The sequence below is a fragment of the Trichechus manatus genome, unplaced genomic scaffold (assembly GCF_000243295.1).
Source record: "Trichechus manatus latirostris isolate Lorelei unplaced genomic scaffold, TriManLat1.0 scaffold00264, whole genome shotgun sequence".
NCBI classification, from domain to species: Eukaryota; Metazoa; Chordata; class Mammalia; order Sirenia; family Trichechidae; genus Trichechus; species Trichechus manatus.
The window spans coordinates 630,093-657,202 of NW_004444200.1; the positions used below are offsets into that span (position 1 = coordinate 630,093).

A 27,110-nucleotide genomic window follows, 5' to 3' on the forward strand; every position below is an offset into this window, starting at 1 on the left:
TGGAGGGCATTCTGCTAAGTGAAATAAGTCAATCACAAAAGGGCAAATACTGTATAAGACCACTACTATAAAAACTAAGGAAGAGGTTTACATACAAAAAGAAACAATCTTTGATGCTTACGAGGGAGGGGAGGGTGGGGGTGGAAAAACACTAAATAGACAATAGATAAGTGGTAACTATGATGAAGGGTAAGACAGTATACAATACTGGGGAAGCCAGCACAGCTTGTTCAGGGTAAGGTTATGGAAGCTCCATGGACAAATCCAAACTCCCTTGGGAATGAATTGTTGGGCTGAGGGCTGTGGGGACCATGGTCTCAAGGAACATCTAGCTCAACTGGCACAACATAGTTTATAAAGAAAATGTTCTACGTTCTACTTTGTTAAGTAGCGTCTGGGGTCTTAAAAGCCTGTGAGTGACCATCTAAGATACTCCACTGGTCTGACCCCTTTGGGAGCAAGGGAAAATGAAGAAAACTAAAGACACAAGGGAAAGATTAGTCCAAAGGACTAACAGACCACAACTACTATGGCCTCCACCAGACTGAGTCCAGTACAACTAGATGGTACCCGGCTACCACCATTGACTGCTCTGATAGGGATCACAACAGAGGGTCCTGGATAGAGCTGGAGAAAAATGTAGAACAAAATTCTAACTCAAAAAAAACAAAACAAAACAAAACAAGATCAGAATTACTGGGGGAGCCGCCGGCTGACGCCGCCACGACCCTCAGCCTCACTGCCGCCACTGTACCGCACCATGCCATCGGAGAAGACCTTCAAGCAGCGCCGTACCTTGGAACAAAGAGTGGAAGATGTCCGACTTATCCGAGAGCAGCATCCTACCAAAATCCCAGTGATAACAGAATGATACAAGGGTGAGAAGCAGCTTCCTGTACTGGATAAAACCAAGTTCCTTGTACCAGATCATGTCAACATGAGTGAACTCATCAAAATAATTAGAAGGCGCTTACAGCTGAATGCTAACCAAGCCTTCTTCTTATTGGTGAACGGACACAGCATGGTGAGCGTCTCTATACCGATTTCTGAAGTGTATGAAAGTGAGAAGGACGAAGATGGATTCCTGTATATGGTATATGCCTCTCAGGAGATGTTTGGAATGAAATTGACCGTGTAAGACTAGCAAAACGCATCTATTCTAGAATTTTTAAACCATTATCAAGGAAAAAAAAGGGATGTTACCAACTGAGATTGATCAGTTCATCTAATCACAGGTCATCAAAGCAGTAGTGTTTCTACCTAGGACTTTTAGGAAGTTGTTTTTGTACTTCAGGCAGCAAAACTGAGCTCCAAATGAGCATATTCAGCTTCAGAAAACTATTATTTAACCTAGGCTGTCTTGTTTTCAAATTTTAGAAGTTAAAAATAAAACACTTTGCATTTTAAGTTGTCAATAAAATAGATCTTGGAGTTATTATAATGCTCTTTTCCCCCAGTAGGAACTTGTAATCTGAGCAGTAACTTAAAGTCCTTCAGAGAGACACTCAGTCTTCTCTGGAGGTTCACAGAGCCTGCCAACTTTTAATGCAAGGCTTTCTGCTCCACTAGAGAAATCTCCACAAAAGGATCTTTAAAAGCATGAGTTGTCAAGCATAACGTCCCCAAAACTCATTTGCCATAGTAGGTGGCACAAAGCAGGGTAAATGGGGGTGTATTAAAAATATACCTCTGGCTCTGAACTGCTGTCCAAGCTTCCTAATTCCTAATAGGAAGAATACCAAAAGTCAACTCGTTTGCAGTGTCAGAAAGTTTAATAAACACCAAGCTGTTATTTGGTTTGTTCACTAGACAGTTACACACAGAAAAACACCACAGCTTAATAGGAATCTTGAATAATTTATCATTTTGTTCTAGCCCTAGAGGAGAAAGGAATGACATTTTTTCTATTTTAGGTTTTTTCCAGTCTAACAACTCAAACCAGTAACTGGTTTGGTAAACAAGCAGTTTTATCAGTTCCATTCTTTAGGACAGTGGTAGAAACTATAAAAACAAGGAAGCATAATTCAGGTGCACCCCAAGCTTAAATCCATGTTATATATGTTAAGTGTGACTAATATATTAAAAATTCTCACATTCTTAAGAGTACTTCAGTGATCACTGTTAGGTGAAACCTCCATCAAAATCCACCCATCCTAAGCGCATGTCACTTACGAGGAAAATGTAGCAAAAGGAGACATAAGCTCTTTACAAATGTCAAGAGTTAAATACCTTCAAAGTTCAACCTAGAACAAATGACTTGATGTGTCCTGCTCCTTGCATGGGTTTACTATTTACTAACTTCGTGGGAGCATCCCTGAAAGGTCAGTCCCTGTAGACTGTGTGTGGCAGGTCACAGTTTATCCTTGTGTATTTAGGTGTGTGTGGAATCCCTGTCTCTATTAGTGACCATTATTCTACTGGAAGGAAAAGCACTATTTCTGCTATGGGCACGCTCCCTGCCGCTAACAGAGCCCCACTTCCTGTGACCTTCTCTTCTCCTGCATGCAGCTGTCCACAGTGCTCACTTCTAATATGTATATTTTTGCCACATTATGTAAATTCTTAACCAGCCTGTCTTGTTTCAATTGTATATGTTGTTATATCTGACATCCTTGTAACTACTCTGTGATCCATAAGATTCCTGTAAGAAACTGTTTTTTTGGGGAAAAAAAAAAAGAAAAACCATGTTGAGAGGGGTGATTTATATCCCACATGACATTAGCAGGTGGTCATTTTGTTTATAGGATCTTTGAAACATTTTTAATGAACTAAGGTGAATAAAGGCACAATGAAAAACTGTCAAAAAAAAAAAGATCAGAATTACTGGCCTGACAGAGACTGGAGAAACCCCGAGAGTATGGGCCCCAGACATCCTTTTAGCCCAGTAATGAAGTCACTCCGGAGGTTCACCTTTTAGCCAAAGATTAAACAGGCCCATAGGACAAAACAAGACTAAAGGGCACACCAGCCAAGGGGCAAGGGCTAGAAGACAGGAGGGGACAGGAAGGCTGGTAATAGGGAACCCAAGGTCGAGAAGGGAGAGTACTGACATGTCATGGGGTTGTTAACCAATGCCATAAGACAATATATGTACTAACTTTAATGAGAAGCTAGTTTTTTCTGTAAACCTTCACCTAAAGTTCAATTAAAACAAACAAACAAACAAAAAAAAACCTAAATAACAATTTACTCCAGGAAGCAAGTTAAAGATCTACCCAATATCACAAGTAGCCCACATAACAAAAAATAACCATCATAGACCCAGGACCCCTGAGCCAAGAGACTAAATTGTTAAAAAGAAAAACAAGAAAAGGTCACCCAATGATGCTCTTAATTCTTTGTCTTTACTTTAACCAATCACATTCTGTAAGTAATTTACTCATAAGTATGTATTCTAATGATTGTAAAGGGCATGTTGAAAAACCCTTACTCATAATGAATCAGCACCTGTCAAAATTGTATAAAGAGCACTTATCGATTGTATTTCTTTGGATTTTGGTCTGTTGATAGCCTGAGTGCTTGCAACCAATAAAACTCTTTGCTGCAGAAGGCTTTGGTGAAAGTTGTTACTCTACAACACGTTGGCACAGCATGAGCAGAGTCTTCACTAGTGAATTCCTCATCGGATTTCCAGGAGACGAGAACTGCTTATTGGTGCCACAGCAGATCCATTGTATTCTGCTTCTTACACTCCGGAACCCTTCAAAGATCCTCCAACTGAGGTAAGCGCTATCAAAGTACGAACTTTATTGCCCTTCTGTATAACAGGAGACATTATTGTGACATATTTCTGTTAAACAGCTTTGGAAACTTTCGTTTGAAGCTTCATTTTGAGATTTTTGTTTGCAAGCTCCCTCTGAAGGACTTTTGGTAAAACTGCAGTTCTTGATTTTATGGTTGTGTTTCTGTTTCTCTTTTTTGTCTCCTGTTCTTTTCTGTGTTAGCTAATAAAAAAAAATGGGAAATAATAATAACAAGAGTGATAAAAGCCCCCATCCGGGACCCCTGCTGCCTACATGGTTTGAAATTTTGGTGCTACTGCTGGTCATTATTTAGAAAAATGGCACAATCTCACTAAGGACCATGAGGCTGAGCAATGGCCCCTATGGGGAAGTTTTGATTTGGCTAAAATATTATATTAGAGATGTCAACTAGAAAGTCAAGGGTCTCATGTAAAGCAACCACAGGGGGAAATTTTTTATAATTGGTATTTTGAGAAATCTCGATGACAACATCATGACAAATTTGCCCTCTACAGGAAGTAGTGTCTAAGTAGGCCAAACAAATTCAAACATTGCAAAAAGGGTTAGAAGGCAGTACAAAATTAGACTCAGTCAAATAATTGCCTTCCAATCTCTATCCAGACTTAGAGAATTCGGCTTTATCTGAAATGTCATTTGCTAGGTCAAAAGACATTGGTCCCACCATGCCCTTGGTAGTTAAACAAAGGGCCTAAGGCAGGAACCCTGAGGTCTCTTTCCACAAGGCTGAACTTAGGGCCATTGTAAAAGAGTCCCCTGATCCAAGGGAAAATACCCACAAATTTATTCATGAATTTAGCACATTAGCTGACACATATGAGCCCAGTGCCGCTGATATCTATAATTTAATAAAGACGTTGTTAGGTCCCAGTGATGCCCATCAGTGGATGGTAGTAGCAAAATGGGTAGATCCTGAAAAAACTTTAAGTGTCCCTATAGGTGCCTCAGATACAACTGTTAGAACAGAAACCAAGAAAATTATTAGGAGAACTTACAGATTGTTTTCTTCTAAGTTTTCCCTCCAAAAATCAATTGGACAAAATTACAAGCTTGCATGCAAGAAAAAGATGAGTCTATCTATAATTATAGAGATACAAAAACCAAAAACCCATTGCCATCGAGTCGATTTTGACTCATAGCAACCCTATAGGACAGAGCAGAACTGCCCCATACGGTTTCCAAGGAGCGGCTAGTGGGTTCCAACTGCCAACCTTTTGGTTAGCAGCCTGAGCAATTAACCACTGTGCCACCAGGGCTCTAATTATAGAGACAGGTTAACTAAAATGTTTATAGAACATTCAGGGTTAAAAATTACCGATGAAGGGGCTAAGGTCACCTTTAATTCACTATTTGGAGGAGGACTGAATCCTGAATTAGCCCAAATGGTAAAAATGTATAGTTAAATTGGGAAACTATTGATACTTCTGAATTAGCCACTTTAGCCTATAAATTAAACCAAACAATGGAACAGCAAAAGAAAGAAGCAAAGAAAAATAAATGGCTCTCCAACTGCAGCAGTTACAGAAAGCTATGGGAGCAAAGCCAAAGCAAAGGAATTCTCCTACCAATAATATTGCTTCCATCGTCTGTAACTACTGCTAGAAACCTGCAGTTTAAAATGGATTGTTTTAAGCTTAAGAATAAGCAAAAGGTGACTCATTCAGTGCCACTTTTACAAAAATCAGTGCAATGATACCCCAGGGAGCTTATAGAGACTTTGGCAGTAATCCTCCAGACAACGCTCCAAGTAAATGGGGAGCCTTGTACCTTCCTTGTGGACACGGGTACGACACTATTGCAATCAACCCTACAAGTTTGCAAAGGCCTCTTCCCGGGGTTACTCAGACTTCTCGTGCCACAGGGTTTTCCAATGAGGAAAAAATTTTAACCCATACCAGTTTCTTTGGAGCCAATAGAAGACTTCCACCCATTTTTACTAAGCTATAGTACTCCTGCAAATTTGTTACGGTGTGACTTTCTTTCCAAATGGAAATGCCGTATTCAGTTTACAGATGCAGGGGATATATTACTCAATTTCCCTGACACTGAAAATGAAGATAAGACCTAGATGCCTGAAATAGAAGAAATCCTTTGTTTATTACAAGGTCTTTTGGTATCAGAGGATGAGGATGCCCTGACTTTAGAAAACGAGACAAATTCTTAATCAAATACCGTCACAATTATGGGCTTCCTCATCGACCGATGTCAGCAACATTCTATTGGCTGAACCTATTAAGGTCCAAATAGACCCTACTAAGCCCTTACCTAAAATAGCTCAATACCCTTTAAAACCTGAAGCAAAGGAATGACTGAAACCTATCATCCAAGATTTTTTAGAAAAGGGATTAACAGTTCCATGTACTAGGAACCCTAATAAGCTAATAACCGTGGTTGGCGATTTGTACAATATCTTAGAGCTATTAACCACATTGTTATCCTTCAAACCCCTGCTGATCTAAATCCCTAAATCCACATTTGCTATTAGCCTAAATTCCACCAGATGCCATATGGTTTACAGACAGTGACCTCTGCAGCACTTTTTTCAGTATTCTGGTTCATCCAGGCAGCCAATTTTTGTTTGTGTTTACGTGGGATAATCAACAACATTCTTGGACTGTCATGCCCCAAAGATTCACTGAGAGCCCCACCTACTTTTCCTCAATTTTACATGCTGAATTGTTGCCTTTACAGTTTGAACATAAATTTGTATTACTCCGGTATGTTGAAGATCTCTTAGCCTGTTCTAACACCAAGCAAGCAAACATACAAGATAGTCTGTTATTTACATCATCTGGCTGTTAGAGGGCATAAGGCAACAAGGGAGAAATTATAGTTTGCTCTTCCACGAGTAAAATATCTTGGTTATTTAATCTCAGCAGAAGGAATCTCAATTGACTCAAAATGAAAACAAGCTATCTTCTCCTACCCTATACCTACAGCAAAAAAAAACAGTTAAAGAGATTTGGGGGATTATATGGATACTGTAGAACTTGGATTTCAAATTTCTCCTTGTTAGCACAACTTCTTTATGTATATCTTCAGGATAATATCTCTGAACTTTTTGAGCTACCTGTGGAAGCTGTACAAACCATAACCAAACAAAAAGCATCTCTAACTCACACTCCACTCTTGGATTCCCTAACTATTCCTTGGATTTCTCTCTTTCCCTTTCTGAAAGACAAAGGAATGCCTTAGGAGTCTTAACTCAGAAACATGGAGACAGACAGACACCTGTAGGTTACTATAGCATACAATTAAATCCAGTAGTCAAAGCTTATCTTTCATGTCTTCGAGCACTTACAGCCACTGCCAAATTAGTAGAAACAACAGCTGATATAGTATTGGGAAATAATCTAGTTGTACAAGTTCTACATGCAGTTTCTGCCATCTTAAATTCTACTCTAATGCAACACCTTTCTGCTAGCTGACTAATTTCATATGAAGCTCTTCTAGTTGCCCCCAACCTTAGATTACACACCATCGGGGCCTTAAATCCAGCTGCCCTCATGCCTGATCTCAACGATAATGACATTGATCATGACAGTTTTGATTTAACAGATCAACTTTTATCTCCTAGAATAAATCTGCAAGAAACTCTGTTCTCCAACGCTTCACTTGTGCTGTTTGTAGATAGCTCCTACCTAAAACCCAAAGCTTCTAGTCCTAGGTATCATGGAGGATATGCCATCTGTACCGCAGTAGAGGTGTTGGAAAGCAGAGTCTTCCCTGAGGTAACCTCGGCCCAACAAGCTGAGCTTATAGCCTTAACAAGAGCATGTAAGTTGGCCAGTCGGTCAATATATACACTGATTCTCATTATGAGAATGGAATAATTCCTGATTTGGGAATGTTACGGAAACAGGAAATTTTTAACTTCCTCAGAACAACCCCTAAAGAATGGTACTTTAATGGCCAATTTGCTGGAATAGCAGTAATAAAAATACAAGCTCATCAACCCAAATGAGGCCCCAAAACAAGGGAAATAGGCGGGCTGACAAAGCTGCTAAATTGGCTGCTCAGACCCCCATTCAGAAATACTTAGTCTCAACAACTGAGCCAAATAGGAGCTCAACTCATTTGTGTGTGGGGGGGGGGGGTTAATTTTTATTTTTTATTGTACTTTAGATGAAGGTTTACCCAGCAAATTAGTTTCTCATTAAAAAATTAATACACATATTGTTTTGTGACATTGGTTGCCAACTGCACGACATGTTACCCCTTTACCACTCTCCCCTTCTTGACCTTGGGTTCCCCATTACCAGCTTTCCTGTCCCCTCCTGCCTTCCCCTCCTTACCCCTGGGCTAGTGCGCCCATTTAGTCTTGTTTTGTTTTGTGTGCTTGTCTATTCTTTGGCTGAACAGTGACCCTCAGGAGTGACTTCAGTACTGAGCTATAAGGGTGTCTGGGGGCCATACTCTAGGGGGTTCCTCCAGCCTCTGTCAGACCAGCAAGTCTGGTCTTCTTTTGTGAGTTAGAATTTTGTTCTACAGTTTTCTCCAGCTCTGTTCAGGACCCTCTATTGTGATCCCTGTCAGAGCAGCCGGTGTTGGTAGCCAGGCACCATCTAGTTGTGTTGGAAGTCTGGTGGAGGCTCTGGTAGCTGTGGTCCATTAGTCCTTTGGCCTAATCTTTCCATTGTGTTTTTGGTTTTCATTCTCCCTTGCTCTACACGGGGAGGGACCAGTAAAGTATCTTAGATGGCCACTCACAAGCTTTTAAGACCCCAGATGCTACTCACCAAAGGAGGATGTAGAACATTTTCTTTATTCAACTCATTTTAAGGGAATTAGCACAGGCTTCCCAAAAATTCAACATAAAAGAATTAGAGGTCTTCCCCCTCCTCTTGTTAACTCCCAATCACCATTCATAACTTACCTATGTTTTCAAACAATAAAACAACATCAGCAGTTAGCTCCAGAAGAAGTACTTAGTTGGGTCTCAAGGGAGTGTTATCTAGACAACACCACCCAATTATGGATGTGGCCCAGAAACAGACCAAGGTCTCCACCTTACATTATGATTAACTTGTCTATTTGAAATCAAATCTATATGGGAGGAAGATCTAATAATTGCCTTTTTAGATCAAAGTTTCTGGGGAAATTTTAAGGCTGCAACCCATTATCTATATGAGGTAGGAAGTGGACTAGTGTCAGAATTTACACTACTGCTAATGGCTGGAGGAACTGAAAATATAAGGTATCACCCCCCTGAACCTTGGATTGAGGATCCAGGGAAAGAGGTGGAAGAAAAATGGCATAGCTTATCTCTACATCAAAAAGCAACCCCTTCCTCAGAACAAGATCAACGGAAAGCTGAAGGATGTCAGGTAAACCAGCAATCAGGATTGTGGATGGGACCAAATAATCAGTCTGTACTCCGTAAGGATTTACGCATCACAGTGGCTACTAGCTTTCATTTACGAGATCATTTAGGATGGGATAAGACAGTAAAAAGAATGAAGAAATACTATTGGCGTTACTTTTGGAGGGCTGCAGATAAGCTACGCAGACAATGCCCAACCTGTGCTGAATTTAATCCAGTGAAAGCACTCAGAACCTCTGTTGGCAGGTACCCTTTTCCTATCGGACCTATGTTCGAATGGCAAATGGATTTTACTCAATTAACTCCTTCACGGATATACAAATATGTATCTGTCATGATTTGTAGATATTCTCAATGGGTAGAGGTTTTTCCTTGTAGCAACGCCACTGCCACCTTTCTGGAAAAGAAGCTTTTAGAAAATATAATTTCTACTTAGGGTGCTTCAGGAATTCTCTGTAGTGATCAAGGAACTCATTTTACTAGGCAAGCAGTAACCGGTATGTACAAATTTTTCCCATCCTACAGCACCCGCACTGTCCACATCGTTCCCAATCCTCAGGACTGGTAAAAAGAACCAATGGTATTACAAAGAACCAGTTAGATAAATTAACCTCTTCATTAGGACTGGCTTTGCCTCAGGCTTTTCCCCTGCTGTTAATGAATTTAAGATCAACTCCCTTTGGTCCTCGCAAGCTAACCCCTTTAGAAATTATAACTGGTCACCCTATGGCTTTACCTTATGAGGTTAACAATACTGAGTCAAATCTCCTTTCTACTAATCTGTTAAAATATTGTCAAGGCTTAGTTCAGTATATTAAAGATCATGCTTACTAGCTGCAACATGCGTATCAAACAAGCACACCTGTTTCCAATTCTTCAAATTATAAACCTGAACCAGGAGATTATGTGTATTGGAAACATCACCAAATTAAAGATTCCCTCGAACCTTGATGGAAAGGACCTTATTTAGTGCTATTAGCTAATGATTGTGCGACTAAATTACATACATCTCTCCCAGCTTAAAAAAACCAAAGTTCCTAAATGGGGTACTGAACCAGCAGGAGAATGAAAACTGAAGTTTAAAAGCTGCCCCATGCACCACCACCAATTGTCCTCTACCGAGGGCCAAACCTTCCCTCCAACCTACATCAGAAAGTGAAGGAATAGAAAATCCAGTTGGCTGAATTAGTACAACTTATCCACCAGGCGCCCCTTGGAAAACCTGTGGGGCAGTTCTACTCTGTCCTATAGGGTCGCTATGAGTCAGAATCGATTCAAAGGCAATGGGTTTGGTTTTTTGGTTTATACTAACTTACAGAGCCTTGGTGGTGCAGTGGTTAAGAGCTACAGCTGCTAACCAAAGGTCAGTAGTTTGAATCCACCAGTCGCTCGTTGGAAACTCTATGGGGCACGTCATGGATTGAACTGTGTCCCCAAAACATATCTGTCAACTTGGCTGGGTCATGATTCCCAGTATTGTATGATTGTGTACCATTTTGTTTTCTGATGTGATTTCCTTACGTGTTGTAAAGTCAATCACTGTGATCTAATAAGATGGATTAGTGGTAGTTATACTGATAAGGTTTACAAGATTGGATACTGTGTTAAGCCAATCTGTTGTGAGATATAAAAGAGAGAAGCGAGCAGAGACACATGGGAACCTCACACCACCAAGAAAGCAGTGCCAGGAGCAGAGTATGTCCTTTGGACCTGAGGTTCCTGTGCTGAGATGCTCCCAGACCAAGGGAAGACTGATGCATCACAAGGACCTTCCTCCAGAGACAACAGAGAGAGGGGGCCTTCTCCTGGAGCTGATGCCCTGAATTTGGACTTGTAGCCTACTGGACTGTGAGAGAATAAAATTCTCTGTTAGAAGCCATCCACTTGTGGTATTTCTGTTATAGCAGCACTAGATGACTAAGACAGGGCAGTTCTACTCTATCCTATAGGGTTGTTATGAGTTGGAATCAACTAGATAGCAACGGGTTTATACTAACTCACCTTATTTTCTATTGTAATCATTGTGTATTGAAAATGGGAGTGTTAAATACACTAGACTGAAATTTGTGGTTTAGTCTGTTTAATCATAGCAATAATCCTGATAGTCGCTATATTTTATCCATGTAGAAGGCTTTGGTGAAAGTTGTTACTCTACAAAATGGTAAATAACTTTATAGCCAAGGTAAGTTTATATCAAGTCTTAGTTCCACATCCTGACTCTCAGATTAAATCTTTGCTCACCGGGATTTTTTCACAGTATTTCTGCTATTTATCTGTAAATGTGAACCTAGGTAGAGACTAAGTTTGTTAAAATAAGGATGTAGATTACAGCTTTAAAACCCTTGACTGTTTGTAACACAAAGACTGCAGAGATTTGAGTTTTAACTTATGTAAATTAACTTGCTATTTTAACTGCTTTCAGGGAATTCACCCAGTGAATTCCTGGGCCCTAACTCACTCCCCCTTAGCCAGATGGGCAATGTTTACATTTCAAAAGCCTTCAGATTTAGAGCTGTTCTCCAATTAAATGGTCAGCTTTACATTTCAAGTACTCTAACTAGACTTGAGTCAGCCTGCAATCCATCACTAAAACACATTTCAAGAATGTTTATATGTCCCACTTTAGAAATATTGCCTTAATCAAACTGTATCAGGAATAAGATATTTGTGTTAGGCTAAAAATAAATGTTAAGAAAGTTTGTAGTTTGACAACCCCTTGTAAATCCCCTTCCTTCCCCTGCACTCCCTTTGATATAAATCTATTTGCCTTTGTTTATTCTGCCTGTTAAATACCCTGCTGTTTCCCCTGCAAGGTAGAACATGCACTGCAGTCTACCTGAATGCCATGTGTTTCTCCATTTTGTGAAATGAAATTATTCCTTCAATAAATTTTTTAATTTCTATTGAAGCATCACTCTAGTGACTTCACTAGTACATTTCTTGGCAACCACGAAGAGATCCAAAGGATTTTTACCTCTGCAGCATCCAGGGTAGTGAGAAAATCGAGGCTTCTGGCACCAGCAAAGGCCTCTTGGGCCTGTCTGCTTTTTGCAGGATCCCAGGAATTGTGGCAGGTAAACACCTCTTGGGTTCGAGCCCCATTTACTTTGTGTACAGGCTGCCCAAACTTTTGTTGAAGGTTTGTCTTCCTCTTTTTTCTCTGTCTTTTAAACGGAGTATAAGTTTCTTTGTTTTAGGTATCTTATAGTCACTGTTTAGGGAGCTCAGAACCATAAAAAGCTGCATTTCCAAGCCCTGTGGCACTCCTTTGTCAGGGATATTAGTTGGTTCTGAGAAGCTGAGACCTCTGACCTTTGAAAAGCTTCCGAAGCTAACATTACACTGCCTCTGGAAATATGAGAAATGCCAAACCTAAGTGCAATACTGAGCCCCCTCCGAGGACTCCCACTCATTATATGAACGAGCATTATGGTTCTTCTTCTTGCTTATTTTTGTCTGCTTGGCATGACTTGACAAAGGCAGTTTGGATGAGTGGCCACTTAATGGGACATTTAAACTTTCTAAGATAATTTTTCTGCACAGTGAGCTACAAAAAAAGGGTCTCAGATTAAAAATTTCAATGGGACAATTTTTCTAACTGGTAATTTGTAGCATCAAAATGACATCAACAAAGTAAAACAACTTCTCTGCAGAATTCCGTATCCAAACTGACTGAACAGAAAAAGAATTGCAGAATTCAGTTTCTGAATTCACTAAGAAAAATAAAAAATTAGAAAGCCAGAGCTCTGCTGTACTTATGCCCTCCCATTGCAGCTCCCTCTGCCCCTCTTCCAGCAGCTGTTTCTCTGTACCCTTCTCTGACAACCTCCGCTGCAACTTCCTCTGCCTCCCTGCCAGCAGCCTCTTCTCTGTATCCTCCTCTGCCTGTTTATCTATCTGGAAACTCTCTGTCTGAACTTCTTTTCTTCTCAGAAAGAGAAGCTACTAAAGATTTAAAGCCAGAGAAGAATCTGCTAAAGATTCAAAGCCAAACAGCCCAGAATTAGAAGGCTAAAACTAGAGAGTTCAAAAGGGAATTCAGAAGAAGGGAGTCCAAAATTAAAAAAAAGCAAAGTCAAAGCCTTTTCATGAAATACCTTTTAAAATTTGTCCTGCAGAACCTGGAGTGGGCACTAGGGTAAATCCAAAGAATACTGTTATTTCTTTCATTCCCTGGACTTGTAGAGAATTACACAGCATTGCTAAAGATTTTCCAAATTTACATGAGAATCCTTATTGATTAGCTAAGGAATTCAAAGTCCTTATTAGTGCCTATCAACCAGGATTGGCTAATTTATATCAATTAGTCCATATGTTAGTTGGCCCCGGGGAAGCCAAATTATGGTTAAAACATGCTAAGTGAAAAGATCCCTAAGATGATTTAGCTTTGAATACAGCAAAAACGGCTGAAATCCTTCTCGCATATGCTCAAGAGAAGGGCAAAGACGTAGAAGATGCAATCCATAAGGACTTTCCTCCAAAAAAATAGATGGGACGAAAGTTCATTCTTGTAAACAAGGCCAAGATGAGAGTGTTTATGATTATCAATCCCCATTATTCTATAAGTTTTTGGAACATTCTGGGTCGAACCCTTCAGATGAAGAAACAGAGATGTTTAACGTAGTATTTATTTCTGGCCTCAAGTCTGAAATCTCAGCATTAGTCAAGAGACCTTGTTTAAATTGGAAGACTGCTTCTATTGAGCAATTAACTACTTTAGCTCATGAGCTTGCCCAAACTTTAGAAACAAAGCAGACTGCTCAAACTAACAAATTAAATAAATAATGGTGCTTCAATTACAAAAAGCTACAACAAGGGCCTGCCCAGAAAAAGGGTTTCAAACCCTTCAATGGACCTAAAACTAGCCTCTGCAACTGTTGTAAAAAACCTGGCCACTGAAAGAATAAACAGAAGGTTTCAAACTCAACCACTCCTCCTTCCCCTGATTCAGAATGAAGGGGCTCCAGGGAAAAAACAGGGCTTTTCCTATGTCAGCTCTAAACCCTCAAGGAAAAACAACTACGTACATTAATGGAGAACTGTGTAATTTTTAATTAATTTGGGGGTTACATTATCTGCAACTAATCCTGTGTGCCTGAAAATGCCCCTGCCCCGGAATAAAAAACTTCAACTATAGTGGGAGTTACAAATAAGAAACAAACACTATTTCATTCTCAACCTATGCCAATTTCTCTTGGCTCATTAGAGAATTTGCGTCCCTTTCTGCTAAGTCCTGAAACCCTGTTAATTTAATAGAAAGAGATATTTTATCTAAATGGATTGCCATTTATAATACAATGAAAAGGGGAAAATATTATTAATCTTGCATGATAATCAACACTCAGGAATAGACAACATTCAAAAAGAAGAGGCTATCTGCCACGTGCAAGCCCTTACTATGCCTCTTCAAAATTCTGTTCCAACAGATTCTCTCCCCAGTGAAGTGATTTATCAGGTCCCTGAAACTTTGTGGGTCATGATTTCTACAGATGTTGGCAGGGCTCTGTCCTTTGAAACTATTAAAATTCAAGTGGACATGTCTAAGCCTTTGCCTAATATTCCACAATACTCACTTAAATGAGAAGAAAAAAAGGAATAACACCTATTATTCAAGATGTTATTTCTAAAGGGTTAATTGTCACCTGCATTAGTTCTTATAACACCCCTATTCTTCCAGTTAAGAAACCTCACAGTAGACGTTGGTGGTTAGTTTCGAATTTGTTTGCAATAAATTGCACTGTTATCCCTAGATACCCTGTTGTCCCTAACCCACAACTGTTACTTTCCAATGTTCCTTCTGAAGCAGTATGATTTAATGTTATAGACCTTTGTAGTGCATTTTTCAGCATTCCTGTCAAACCCAAGAGTTGATATTTGTTTGCTTTTACTTGGGAAAATCAACGCTTTACCTCGAATGTCATGCCTCAGGGTTTTACAGTCTCCCAGTTATTTTTTCTCAACTTTTGTACACAGATTTGAAACCTTTGCAATTTCGAAATAAATCTACCTTATTACAATATGTCAAGCATTTGCTGGTGTGTCCCACCTCTCAACAGGCTTGCCTGGAGAACAGCAAAGACCTGCTAAAACATTTGGCTGTAGACATAAAGTCTCAAAAGAGAAATTGCACTTAGCTTGGCCTTCTGCCAAACACTTAGGTCATTTGATCGCTGCAGAAGGCATTTCTATTGACACCAAGAGAAAAGAGGCTAGTGCTGCTTTTCCCCTGCCTAAAACAAAGAAAAATTAAGGGGATTTCTAGGTCTTTGTGGTTATTATCAAGCCTGGATTCCTAACTATTCTCTTACAGCACAGCCTTTATGTAAATATTTGAAAACATCTGACCTGATCCATTCTATCTTACCTCAGAAAATCAAGGGGTGATACTAAGTTAAAACAAGCTTCGATTAAAATGCCTGCTTTAGGATTTCCTATTATTTGGACTTTGTACTTTTTGTGCATGGAGTTTCTGGTAATGCATTAGGTGTTCTTACATAGAAACAAGGGGACAAAATAGGCCTGTGGGTTCTATAGCCTGCAGCTGGACTCCATGGCCAGGACCTACCCTCCCCCATGCCTTAGTGTGGTGGCCACTACAGCAAAATTAGTGGAAAACATGGCAGATATAGTTTTGGGAAACCTTTTAAATATATATGTACCCCATGCTGTATCTGCATTACTTAATTCTGCTTTAACTCAAATTTGTCTGCCAGCAGACTCGTTTCCTATGAAGTGCTTCTTCTGGTAGCCTCTAATATTCAATTACATACGGTAGCTACTTTAAACCCAGCTACCCTTCTCCCTACAGCTGATAAGGACGACTGTCCTTCCCATGGAGCCCTGGTAGTACAGTGATTAAGAGCTTTCCCGCTAACAAAAAGATCGGCAGTTCAAATCCACCAGCCGCTTCTTGGAAACCCTATAAGGCAGTTCTACTTTGTCCTATAGGGTCGCTATGAGTCAGAATCGACCCAATGGCAATGAGTTTTAGCCCTTACCATGATTGTTTAGACTTAAGCAAGCAGCTTCTGTCTCCTCGTAGTAATTTAAAAGAAACTCCTTTAACAACCCTGATACAATATTGTTTGTAGATGGCTCTTATTTGAAGCAGGTCCTAAATCTCACTATCATACTAGTTACGCTGTTACTACTTCTACCGAAGTCTTTGAAAGCCAGCCTCTTCCTAAGGCCACTTCAGCTCAACAAGCTGAACTTAATGCTCTTACCAGAGCATGCAAACTTGCTAAAGAAAGTCCATAAATGTTTTTACAGATTCAAAATATGCATTTGAGATTGTTCATGATTTTGGAATAGTATGAAAACAAAGAGGTTTTTTAAGCCTCCTCTAGTAACACTACAGCGCCCTGGTGGTGCAGTGGTTAAGAGCTCAGCTACTAACTAAAAGGTTGGCAGTTCGAATCCACCAGCCGCTCCTTGGAAACCCTACATGGTGGTACTACTTTGCCCTATCCGGTTGTTATGAGTCGGAATCAACTCAACAGCAATGGGTTAGGGTTTTTTTTGGGTTTTGGTAACACTATTATAAATGGGCTTTAGTAGTAGACCTGTTGGATGTCTTGCTGCTCCCTTCTAACATTGCCGTAGTTTAAATACAAGCACACCAGCCAAAAGGAGTGTTCCAAACTGAAGAAGTTGGGGAAAATAATCTTGCTGATGCAGCTGCTAAAAAAAAGCTACTTCCCAAGTTATCATCGCCTTTGCAACAGCAAAAGGGTGTACAAAAGGGCTTTTGGAAGAAGCTATAGAAAGCTATTCTCATGAAACCACTAGTACATTCGCACCCACCAAAGAGAAGCTTTTCAAACGTCAGCAATTGGCTTAATTTAATGAAACTGAAGCATGGAAAAAGTCAGGCTGTTATCAAGACCCTGACACTAATACCAAAATTGTTCCTTCTAAACTTTTACACGTCCCTATGATGAGGACTCTACATGAGAATATTCACCTAGGGAGAGATTTTAAAAAATACTGGTGGAAAATTTTTTCTAAAGTAGCTGAGCATGTGACCACCCACTGCTCTACCTGCCCTCATTATAAACCTGGGAAACATCTTAAGACTTCCCCTGGACAATATCCTTTGCATTCTGGGAGTAGGCTCGAATAGCAGTTGGACTTTATCCAGCTTCCACCTTTGAGTAGTTACAAATATGTCTTAATAACAATTCATAGATTTTCCCACTGGGTAAAGGCTTTTATCTGTCAACGGGCCACTGCTTCTTTCGTGGCAAAGAAGCTCCTTGGAAACATAATACCTATTTAAGGAGCACCCAAAATTCTTTCCAGTGACTAGAGAATTCATTTTACTGGACAAGTTATTCAAGAATTATGCCAAGTTTTTCCTATATACCAAAGATTACATTGCCTTTACTACCTACAGACTTTGGGCTGGTAGAAAGAATTAATGGTATAATAAAAACTCAACTTGCTAAACTTTCCAAATCCTTAGGTTTGCCCTGGACTACAGTTCACCTTTTAGTCCTTCTAAATTTAAGAAGCACTCCTTTCAGATCTCATAAACTTGTTGTTGTTATTGTTGTAGTTGTTAGGTGCTGTCGAGTCGATTCCGACTCATAGCAACCCTATGCACAACACAATGAAACACTGCCCCATCCTGCACCATCCTCACAATTGTTGCTATGTTTGAGACCATTGTTGCAGCCACTTTGTCAATCCATCTCACTGAAGGTCTTCCACTTTTTCACTCACCTTCTACTTTACCAAGCATGATGTCCTTCTCCAGGGAATGATCCCTCCTGATAATATGTCCATAGTATGTGAGACGAAGTCTTGCCATCCTTACTTCTAAGGAGCATTGTGGCTGTACTTCTTCCAAGACAGATGTGTTCGTTCTTCTGGCAGTCCATGGTATATTCAATATTCTTCACCAACACCATAATTCCAAGGAATCAATTCTTCTTCTGTCTTCCTTATTCATTGTCCAGCTTTCACACGCATATGAGGCGACTGAAAACACCATGGCTTGGGTCAGGTGCACTTTATTCTTAAAGTGACATCTTTGCTTTTTAACACTTTCAAGAGCTCTTTTGCAGCAGATTTGCTCGACGCAATGCATCATTTGATTTCCTGACTGCTGCTTCCATGGATGTTGATTGTGGAGCCAAGTAAAACGAAGTCCTTGACAAATTCAATATTTTCTCCATTTATCATGGTGTTATTTATTGGTCCAGTTGTGAGGCTTTTTGTTTTCTTTATGTTGAGGTGTAATCCATACTGAAGGCTGTAGTCTTTGATCTTCATCAATAAGTGCTTCAAGTCCTCTTCACTTTCAGCAAGCAAGGTTGTGTCATCTGCATATCACAGGCTGTTAATGAGTCTTCCTCCAATCCTAATGCCCTGTTCTTCTTTATACAGTCTAGTTTCTCGGATTATTTGCTCAGCATACAGATTGAATAAGTATGGAGAAAGGATATAACCCTGACCCACACCTTTCCTGACTTTAAACCATGCATAAACTTACTCCTTATAAAATAATCATGGCCCATGATCCTTCCCGACATTGCTTCTGTGGATCCTAACTTAGTACAATCTCAATTATTACAATACTGTCAATCTTTAATGCAGTAAGAGCCCAGGTGGTGAAGTGGTTAAAGAGCTTGGCTGCTATCCAAAAGGTCAGCAGTTTGAATCCACCAGCCACTCCTTTGAAACCCTATGGGGCAGTTCTACTCTGTCTTATAGGATTGCTTTGAGTTAGAATTGACTCGACGGCAATGGGTTTAAGAAGTATGTTTCACAAGTTAAAGAGGCATTCGAAGAACAGAAATCTGATTCTCCTCCCTCAATTATTATTATCCCAGAAGATTGTTTATTGGATAAGATCTGCTGGAAAGGGCCTTACCTTGTCCTTTTGACTAACCCTTGTGCAGCTAAATTAGAAGGAATTACCCTTGGATTCCTTTATCACAGTTGAAGGAAGTTAAAACACCCACTTGGACTTGCCAGCCAGCAGAAGATTTAAAACTCAGACTGAAGTAGCACCCTGGCGACCAGAAGCAAGCTGCTTCAAAGCCAAGCTGCTGACCCCAAAGTCACAGGGTGAGATCATATGCTAGCTGCTAAAATCTATAAACTCTGGTTCTTAACTGTCGGTATTTTAAGTCTTGACTATTTTTGCTCACTTGTGGTTTATTTCTTAGTAGCTCTAGTAATCATTGTATATCTTCAGACCTAAAAGTTTAAACTTTTATCCCTTATACAGAAATTGAAATAGTTTAATACTTATAACCTTTTTAAAATAGTTTTATTTTACCTACTTGTATCCACCTCTTAGTGAGTTACTAAAAAAAAAAAAAAAGTGTTTTATACTCATTAATTTCCTTTTGCTTTATTATATTGTTTTAATTAACCTTTTTATTATGAAGTTTATAATAATCTTCCTTTCTGTTTGTTATAACCACCACTGAAGCTTAGAGAAAAAATGCTTTTATCAAATTAGCTCAATCACTTGCCAGCGCAAGCAATTTCACATAATGTTGGGTATGTCACTCTGCCTTGCAATCCACATAGGAGCACACAGATCCTCCTGCTGTGCCAGTTTCAGATGATAAGTTCGTGCCTAATTTTAGTATTGATTTTAGAAAACCACTTAAACAAGCCATCTGTATCAAACCTATGGCTACCCCCAGAATTGTCCACCTATTCATCAGCTCCCTGTTTCAATCTTTCCTGTCTACTTGGTCCACACTATGTGAAGTTTTTGCTAATAATGCTTGATATTATCACTTAATAATAGATAACTGTATCATATTTGGAGCCCTGCTGGCACAGTGGTTAAGAACTTGGCTGCTAACCAAAAGGTCAGCAGTTCAAATCCACCAGCTGTTTCTTAGAAACCCTATGGGGCAGTTCTACTCTGTCCTACAGGATCACTATGAGTTGGAATCGACTTGGCAGCAACAGGTATGTTTAATCCAAATTTCCCTGTATGTGCTCACCTCCAGGATCCCCCAAATTTTGGAGAACTGTTGATTTGTGATGACTTATTAACTGCCACTTGGCTTAAAAGAGCCAATGAGTCCATTCCATTTCCTGATATCTAAACTGGAAAAGGCATGTTATGTGCCCCATCTGGATATATGTTTTTATGTGGAGGATCAACTTATGCAACAAAAAAGTCCAATGATTCACCCTATACTTGGCCTTGCCATGTTTAAATGGTTGCGGTACGATAGGCCAATGTACTTCAGGAGTATTAGGAGTTCCCATGAGTATTCATTCATAAATTAACAGCTTACTATGGGATAGTGATTTAAAATTAATATCCCTACAGAAGAGAGACTTCATCATTTCAGGCAATCCCATAGCTAATTACTCAGGGTGGGGATAATCTTTCTTACATGCTATTATACCATGGTTTGGGATGGGCAATTACACATGTCCAATTACAATCTATCTGCCACCATGGCCCAAATTGCTGATAGTGTTGCTAATGGAATGGCTGCACAACAAAAATCATCAGAATACTTAGCTAAGAGTTGTATTAGACAACAGTATTGTCTTAAACTTTCTTTTACCTTAGCAAGGAAGAGTTTCTGCTGTCCCCAATACCTCTTATTGTTCGTGGATAAATAGCCTCTTGGTTGCACACCATTCCTTCCATAACAGTTCCTTCCTTCCTTGATATTTTTCGCTGGTTACCCCAAAGTATTGGGTCTGGGTTACACTCCTTTCTACTAGCCTGTCTCCTTCTTCTAACCATTGTAATTATTATTATAAGATTTGTTAAACAATGCATTGTGTTTCTCATTACCACAGCCAACCCTCAAAACATATGACCATGGAACAAATTATGTATCTAGAAGAAACTAATTTTTCTAAAGAGGATGAAGTTTAGTTCTGAAGTCAAACATTTTTTGGAATACCAGTTATTCCTCTAATGTGGCCCTGTTCTCAACACTCACCCCAATCAGAATTTACCCACCCTGAAGATGAAACTAGGACCACAGCAAGATGAAGTCAGATGGTACCCAGTCAGCTGCTAAAAGGTCAAATGGTGTCTGGCTGCTAAAAGACAGCAACCAAGGTCTTAAAAACTGCCAGAAGAATAACTCAGCTACAGCAAAAGCTCCCACATCTGGAGTTCAGAGAGAAACATGGTGACATCCAGTTCCCTGCAGAAAGGAGCCACCTAAAAATAGCGTCTTAAAGACTCTACCCCTTCCCAATGGGCCACACTGTACTGCTCGGCAAGAGAGACAACGGCTCACCACCATCCTGAGTCCACCCTGTCTCCACCGGCCAGCTCCCTCAGTGCCATTTTTTCCTCTCTTTTTCTTCCTTTTCTTTCTCCCTCCCAACTAGGCCCGTGCACCACCTCTGCCACTTCCCAGTGGGCTAAGCCATACCACTCGGCTGGAGAGACACCAGCTCACGGCCACCCCATGTCCACTCTGCTTCAACCAGACAGCTCCCTCAGTGCCACTTTTTTTTCTATTTCCCTTTCTTCCTTTTCTTTCTCCCCCAACCTAGCCCCCTGTGCTGCCTCCACTCCTTCCTGACAGGCTGTGCCCACGACATGCCACTCAGCTGGATAGGCACCAGCTGGCCATCACCCCAGGTCCACCCCGCCCCCACCAACCAGCTCCTGCTGTGCCATTTTTCTCTTTTTCACTCTCTTCGTCTTTCACCCAGCCACCTACCCCCATATACCGCCTCCACCCTGTCCCACCGAACCATGCCTTGCCACCTCAGCTAGAGAGCCACCAGCCCCCAGCCACCCTGACCCCACCCGCTGGCTCCCACCATGCAAATTTTTGCTTTTGCTTTTGTTTCTTTTCTTTCTCCCCCCCATCTAGCTCTACACATCACATCCCCTTCCTTCCAACTAGCCCTTGAGTCTGCCAGCCCTCACTGCACTGCCAGCTTTTTTTATTTTTTATTTTTCTTTTCTCTCTCTTCCTTTTCCTTCTCCCTCAGACCTAGCTCATACGCCACGTCCCACACTGCCACCAGACTCCCTTACACCACCACGGCTAGAGACCTAGTCTCTCATTTTAGACCTTAAATATACTAGTTCCTCCAGTTGGAAAGTACTTTAAAGTAGCTACAGTTGATTTTAATTTTAACACTGTGATTCTTTATTGAGAAGCTATATACATCATAAAACAGGTATGGAGCTGTCACTTCTCCCTGTGAATTTCATAAAACAGGTCAGAAGCTACCACCTCCCCCTGAGAATTTCATAATACAGGTCCGGAGCTATCATTTCCTCCGGAGAATTTGGCAAAACAGAGCACTATTTCCTAGGTTTTCTCTGAGTCACAAAAAGAACTCTAATGGTGAATGCAGTATGGTTTGGGCAGTGTTTTGCTTGGACCAATGTGTATCTTTTTTTGCAAAAGACTTGGCTTGCGGGTGGCAGGCAGCCTAGTGCTCTAGCCTGTCTTGCAACCACCTTATTTTGTCACGGGAGTCTTCAGTGCTCATGATGGGCACCAGAGACCACCCTAATGGCTTTTACTGGTCAACCTGTGCCCGAATTTTGCAGCTTATAGTGACCCAGAGCTCTTTGGAAATAGAATTACCTCTTTAATGTTTTAAGCACCTGAATCTGGACACTAAACAGCAGTTCACAAAAGAGTTAGTAAATGTCACTCTTAACCAAATGATCAAGCAAAAATCTAAGAAAAGATTCTCCTTAATCAAACAACCAGTTTTCAAATCAAATATGCCAAACAAAACTTAAGAAAACATGAGAAAGAGAACAAAACAATAAGCAAGGCTCGTTTTCCGAGAGCACGCACCCCATCAGGTGGGTCCAGAAGATAGGACCTCTCTTTGCCGGCTTCTGCTCCGCAGTCCAGGTCTCCACGAGGTCGACTGGATTTATGGCTTCAGAATCTCTTCAATGACTACACCATTATCTGTTGTAGGGTGTAAACACCACAAAGTTTAGTAAAACAAAAACAAAGGTTTTATTCAGCATATATTCAAAGAGGCAAAATTAGGAAACGGACAAGCCATGTTTGTCCAAGTTTCTGTTCCCCGTTCTTAAGGATGCATCTTAGCAAGCTGCATTTGGGATCCCTTGAACATTCCCCATTCTCTGGATACACACACTTACACACTCACACAACCTAATCTGGTGCACTAACCTAGCAGGTACCTAGAGCCTTTTATGCCCTCAACAGTCAATTCCTCCCACTTCTTGGCACTCTTCTAAGGCCTTACTTAGCAAACAACCTAGGCAAGTTTCATGCCTCCCACAGAGTCATCTTTTGGGCCCAGGGTGGATTGGCTTTCAGGGCTGCTCCAAGGTCTCCAGGAGAAATCTCCTGGTGGCGCCAGACACTGGGGCTGGTCTGTTGTCCAATTCACCTCAGGAACCAAGTGGATGACTTCTGGCTGGCTCACCAGAAACATTACCAGGTGGAAACTCCAGGTTCTGCTCGGCATAATAGTTGAGACCGATAAACGAGACCGAGTTGGGAAGGCAGAAAGGCACCTTTATTTCGTTTGGCAAGGAAAGGAGTCAGTCGGAGCTGCTGCCGCTGTTTCCCAAGGGCGAGGGGAAAGGCTACTTTTAAGGGGTTTACAAGTAGGGAGTTCATACTAGTTACGTCAGCAACAGTCTTAGGATTTTGCCAGGTAAGCAGAGGAACTGGGAGTCTAATGCAAAATTTCAGAGGAAGAAGCCAAGCAAGCTGCAGGGGAATTTTCTGCATCCTGGGGACCCCTGTATTAAAAGAATTTGTATATAAATTGTTGAATGAGAAACTAACTTGAGCTGTAAACTTTTCACCTAAAGCACAATTGGGAAAGAAAGAAAAAACTCTTTCAAGCATCAATTAGAGGCTAGAATTATAGAAAAGCCTTCTGACGCTCAGATGGCATGTATATCTCACCTCTCTAAGGGGTCTGGGAAACCCCTAAGAGGCAAAGGCCATCAACTTGGATAACACTCCCACCACCGTGGCACACAGACCCGTAACACCACCCCCCTCTTTTGCAGTGGAGTGAATTCTGACTCATAGAGACCTTATGGGACAGAGTAGAACTGCCCAATAGGGTTTCCAAGGAGTGGCTGATGGATTCCAACTGCCAATCTTTTGGCTAGCAGCTGAGCACACAGACAGTACCTCATAAATGCTTACTGAATAAATGATCCAGTCAAATGCAATGACACAATCTGCACATGCAGATACACATACTCAAGGTGAATGTCTCCTTTACCAGAACACCACACTTTGAATATTTCAATGTATTTATTGCAACTCCGCAGTCCGGACTTGAAAGAGCTTGCTCAAACATCTGGCTGCGCCTGTTTTCCCGGAAGCTGAACTCTGCAAGGCTCTACTTTCATGAACCCATGGATGAGTCACACCGCATTCCCTGCAGGTATTATTTTCAACTTTGCATCTCAACAAGCACATAAATGTTTTCGTCACTGTTTTCCCAATTACTCATCATGACTAGCAGATTCCATCCCCTGATCATTCATCAAAACATCATCCCTTGTACAAGTTTCTTTGAAATCTAACTTTCAGAAAGAAGAGCGGCCTTTTGGCACGCTGGAAATAAAAGGCACTTCATTCTGCTGCAAGCTGTCCGTTTCCCGAGACAGGAGGATTCCCCGGGCCGCCGGCCCGTTCCATGTACACGCGCCGGGTTGTGCAAGGGCCCCAGCGGTTCCGAACGCGAACCGCGTCCTCTGCGGTCCCACGAGTAATTAAAATGCAAACACTCCCAGCGTCCCCGGAGACACGACCGTGCGGCGCGCCGACCCCCAAAGCGAACAGGCCCTTTAAACTGAAACTTTGAATGGTGGACAGAACTAGAAGGAAGTTGCACACAGCACGCGGAAGCACAGCAGGATTGTTTCCAAACAGTGGAGCTGGACTCGCTTCGCCCTGCAGGAAGGGCCGCCGAGAAAATGCGCCCGACTCCCCCACACCCCAGAAAGGACAGCGGGGAACCCGCAGGTCATCCGCGACCCCCACACACCTGGCTGAGACCCGGCGGCTCCGGGTACTTGGGCCCGAGACTCTCTCTCTCCGGTTCCGGCCTCCGCGGGCAGCTGGGCAAGCCCCGAGCCAGCGCGGGCAGAACCCTGCGCCACCGACCTCCGGCGGCCGCGCCCGGCACCCCGCACTCCGCACCCTGCAGCTAAGCGCCCCTAGCGGGGACGATAGCAAGAACGCGCGGGGTTTTCTTCCCAGCATCAGCTCAAGGGCCCGGAAATTTTCCAGGTTTTTTTTTCCAGGAGGGATTTGGCCAAAGAGGATAGCTCCAAAGTTTGAGTTTGGGAGACGTGGGTGGATGGTGATGCTGCCAATTAACTGAGGCATGAGGGTAATTCCCAGGGACGGGGAAAGGAGCAAATTTCAGGAGAGTTTGGAGTTGTGGAAACTGGAAGGTAAGATTACGAGATGAGTTTAAAACTTCCTGAAGTCTAAAGTTCGTGTTAGTGTTCACAGGTAGTTGGAAATATGTATCTGCCAGTCAAGAGAGGTGGGGGTTGGAAATACAGATATGAGATTTCATTGAGTAGGGACTAAAGCAGTGAGAAAGAATCAGATCCCTTAGGCCCTGAATAAAATGAGAAAAGAAAAGGAATATCTTGGCAAAGATCAACATAAACAGGTGATGTGGAAACGGCAGAAGGTGAATCTGACTCCACGATTTATTACTGAGGTGATCGTGGACAAGGTACTTTAGGTAGGCCCTAATTTCATCATTAGGACCTAGTTTATAGGACTGTATAAGAATCATTTTAGGTGATGTCAACAAAAATGGTGCAGTAAGGATCTCCCCCTCCCCAGAAACACCAAAAAAGCTGGTTAAAACTGTCAGAATCAATCTTATTGAAACTCTTAGAAGATAGTCAAAGGTTTATAGCAACCAAGCCAAAGCTTAACCAGAAGAAAAACACTGAAACAGGTAGGAGATATCTGTGGCGATTTAACCTACCCTAGCTCCATCCCCCTCCCTACAGCAGCCGCTGTGGTAAAGACAGCAGCCTGTGTGCACAACCGGTTTTGGAGGGAGCAGAGCAGACCTTGTCGCCAGGAGTTCTGCTTGTCTGTTTTAACTTATCTGTGGGTTCCCAGAAGTGAGGCAGAGCCCCCACAGCGCTATATTCTTTACCTGGCTTCCAGGTAAAGAAAAATCGTTCCTTTGCTGGCCACCGCACCTCCTCCGCCCCCTCCCCGCGCCCTCCCGGCCCTGTCCAGCTTTGCATTTGAATCCAGCTTTTGCTTGGAGGTTAGATGTAACCTCCATTACGCCTGTGTAGTATGATTAAGAATGTTGCTGACAAAACTTGTATGAACTCCCTACTTGTAAACCCCTTTAAAAGTAACTTACTTGCCCACCTTGGCGGCAGCTCCAAAGGACTCTGTCTGCTTGTACAGCGCAATAAAAGTGCCTTTCCTGTTTTCCCACCTCGGTCTCTCCTTTACTGGCCAATAGGAGTCAAGTGGAGTAAGAACCTGGTGGTTCCATCCGGTAACTGAAGGACTGATGGCTAGGGGCTTGCTTTTATTTCACCTAACTCGGAAATCTCTAGGTAGAAAAGTGACTACATAGAGGGCATGACTTGAAAATATTGACAGGCAGATGAAAAGGAACAAGCCACTGCAGCCTAGGGTAAAAAACAATAGTTGGATCAAACACTAGACAGACCTAAAACCTGGCAGGGAAAGCCTGGGAGGAAATGCTGGGAGTAAAATTTTGGGGGAATAAGGACTTTGAAATGCTCCTGCATGTACTGTATTTTTACACAGGTAATGCACACATTCTACTTTTTTTTGCCAACCATGCCATCCCCTGTGAGGTATTTTTGTAAGTGTGCTATGCTAATCAAAGGTGTGGTGAAACCCATGTGAAATTGTTCACTACAGATTAGTAAGTAAACACAATTAAGCTGTGTGTACCTTGCTTACTGTAAGCCCATGCATACCTTGCTTACTGGTTAATTTGCCTGGGTCACATACAAGAGAGCTTCAATAAGATTAACAGCTAATTTCTTACCAGAAACCACAGAG

General features: G+C 41.5%; 1 protein-coding gene and 1 pseudogene across 9 annotated transcripts in view; one reads left to right on the plus strand and one right to left on the minus strand.

Annotated features, from left to right (window-relative positions):
• PARP4 (poly(ADP-ribose) polymerase family member 4) overlaps positions 1–26,535 on the minus strand; it is a 207,402-nt gene extending 180,867 nt beyond the window's left edge. For 5 of the 9 annotated variants that reach the window (XM_023724840.1, XM_023724836.1, XM_023724841.1 and 2 more), the window contains exons 1-2: positions 25,069–25,217; positions 22,869–22,988 (exon numbers count right to left, since the gene is read on the minus strand). In XM_023724840.1, the coding sequence (XP_023580608.1) occupies positions 22,869–22,873 (5 nt within the window). In that variant the 5' untranslated portion in view covers positions 22,874–22,988; positions 25,069–25,217. Of the gene's footprint in view, positions 1–22,868; positions 22,989–25,068; positions 25,218–26,430 lie in introns of those variants that run through there. The other 4 variants (XM_023724834.1, XM_023724838.1, XM_023724835.1 and 1 more) reach the window with 2 other exon arrangements.
• LOC111819079 (microtubule-associated proteins 1A/1B light chain 3B pseudogene) lies at positions 748–2,827 on the plus strand (annotated as a pseudogene).
• Positions 26,536–27,110: the final 575 nt, after the last annotated feature.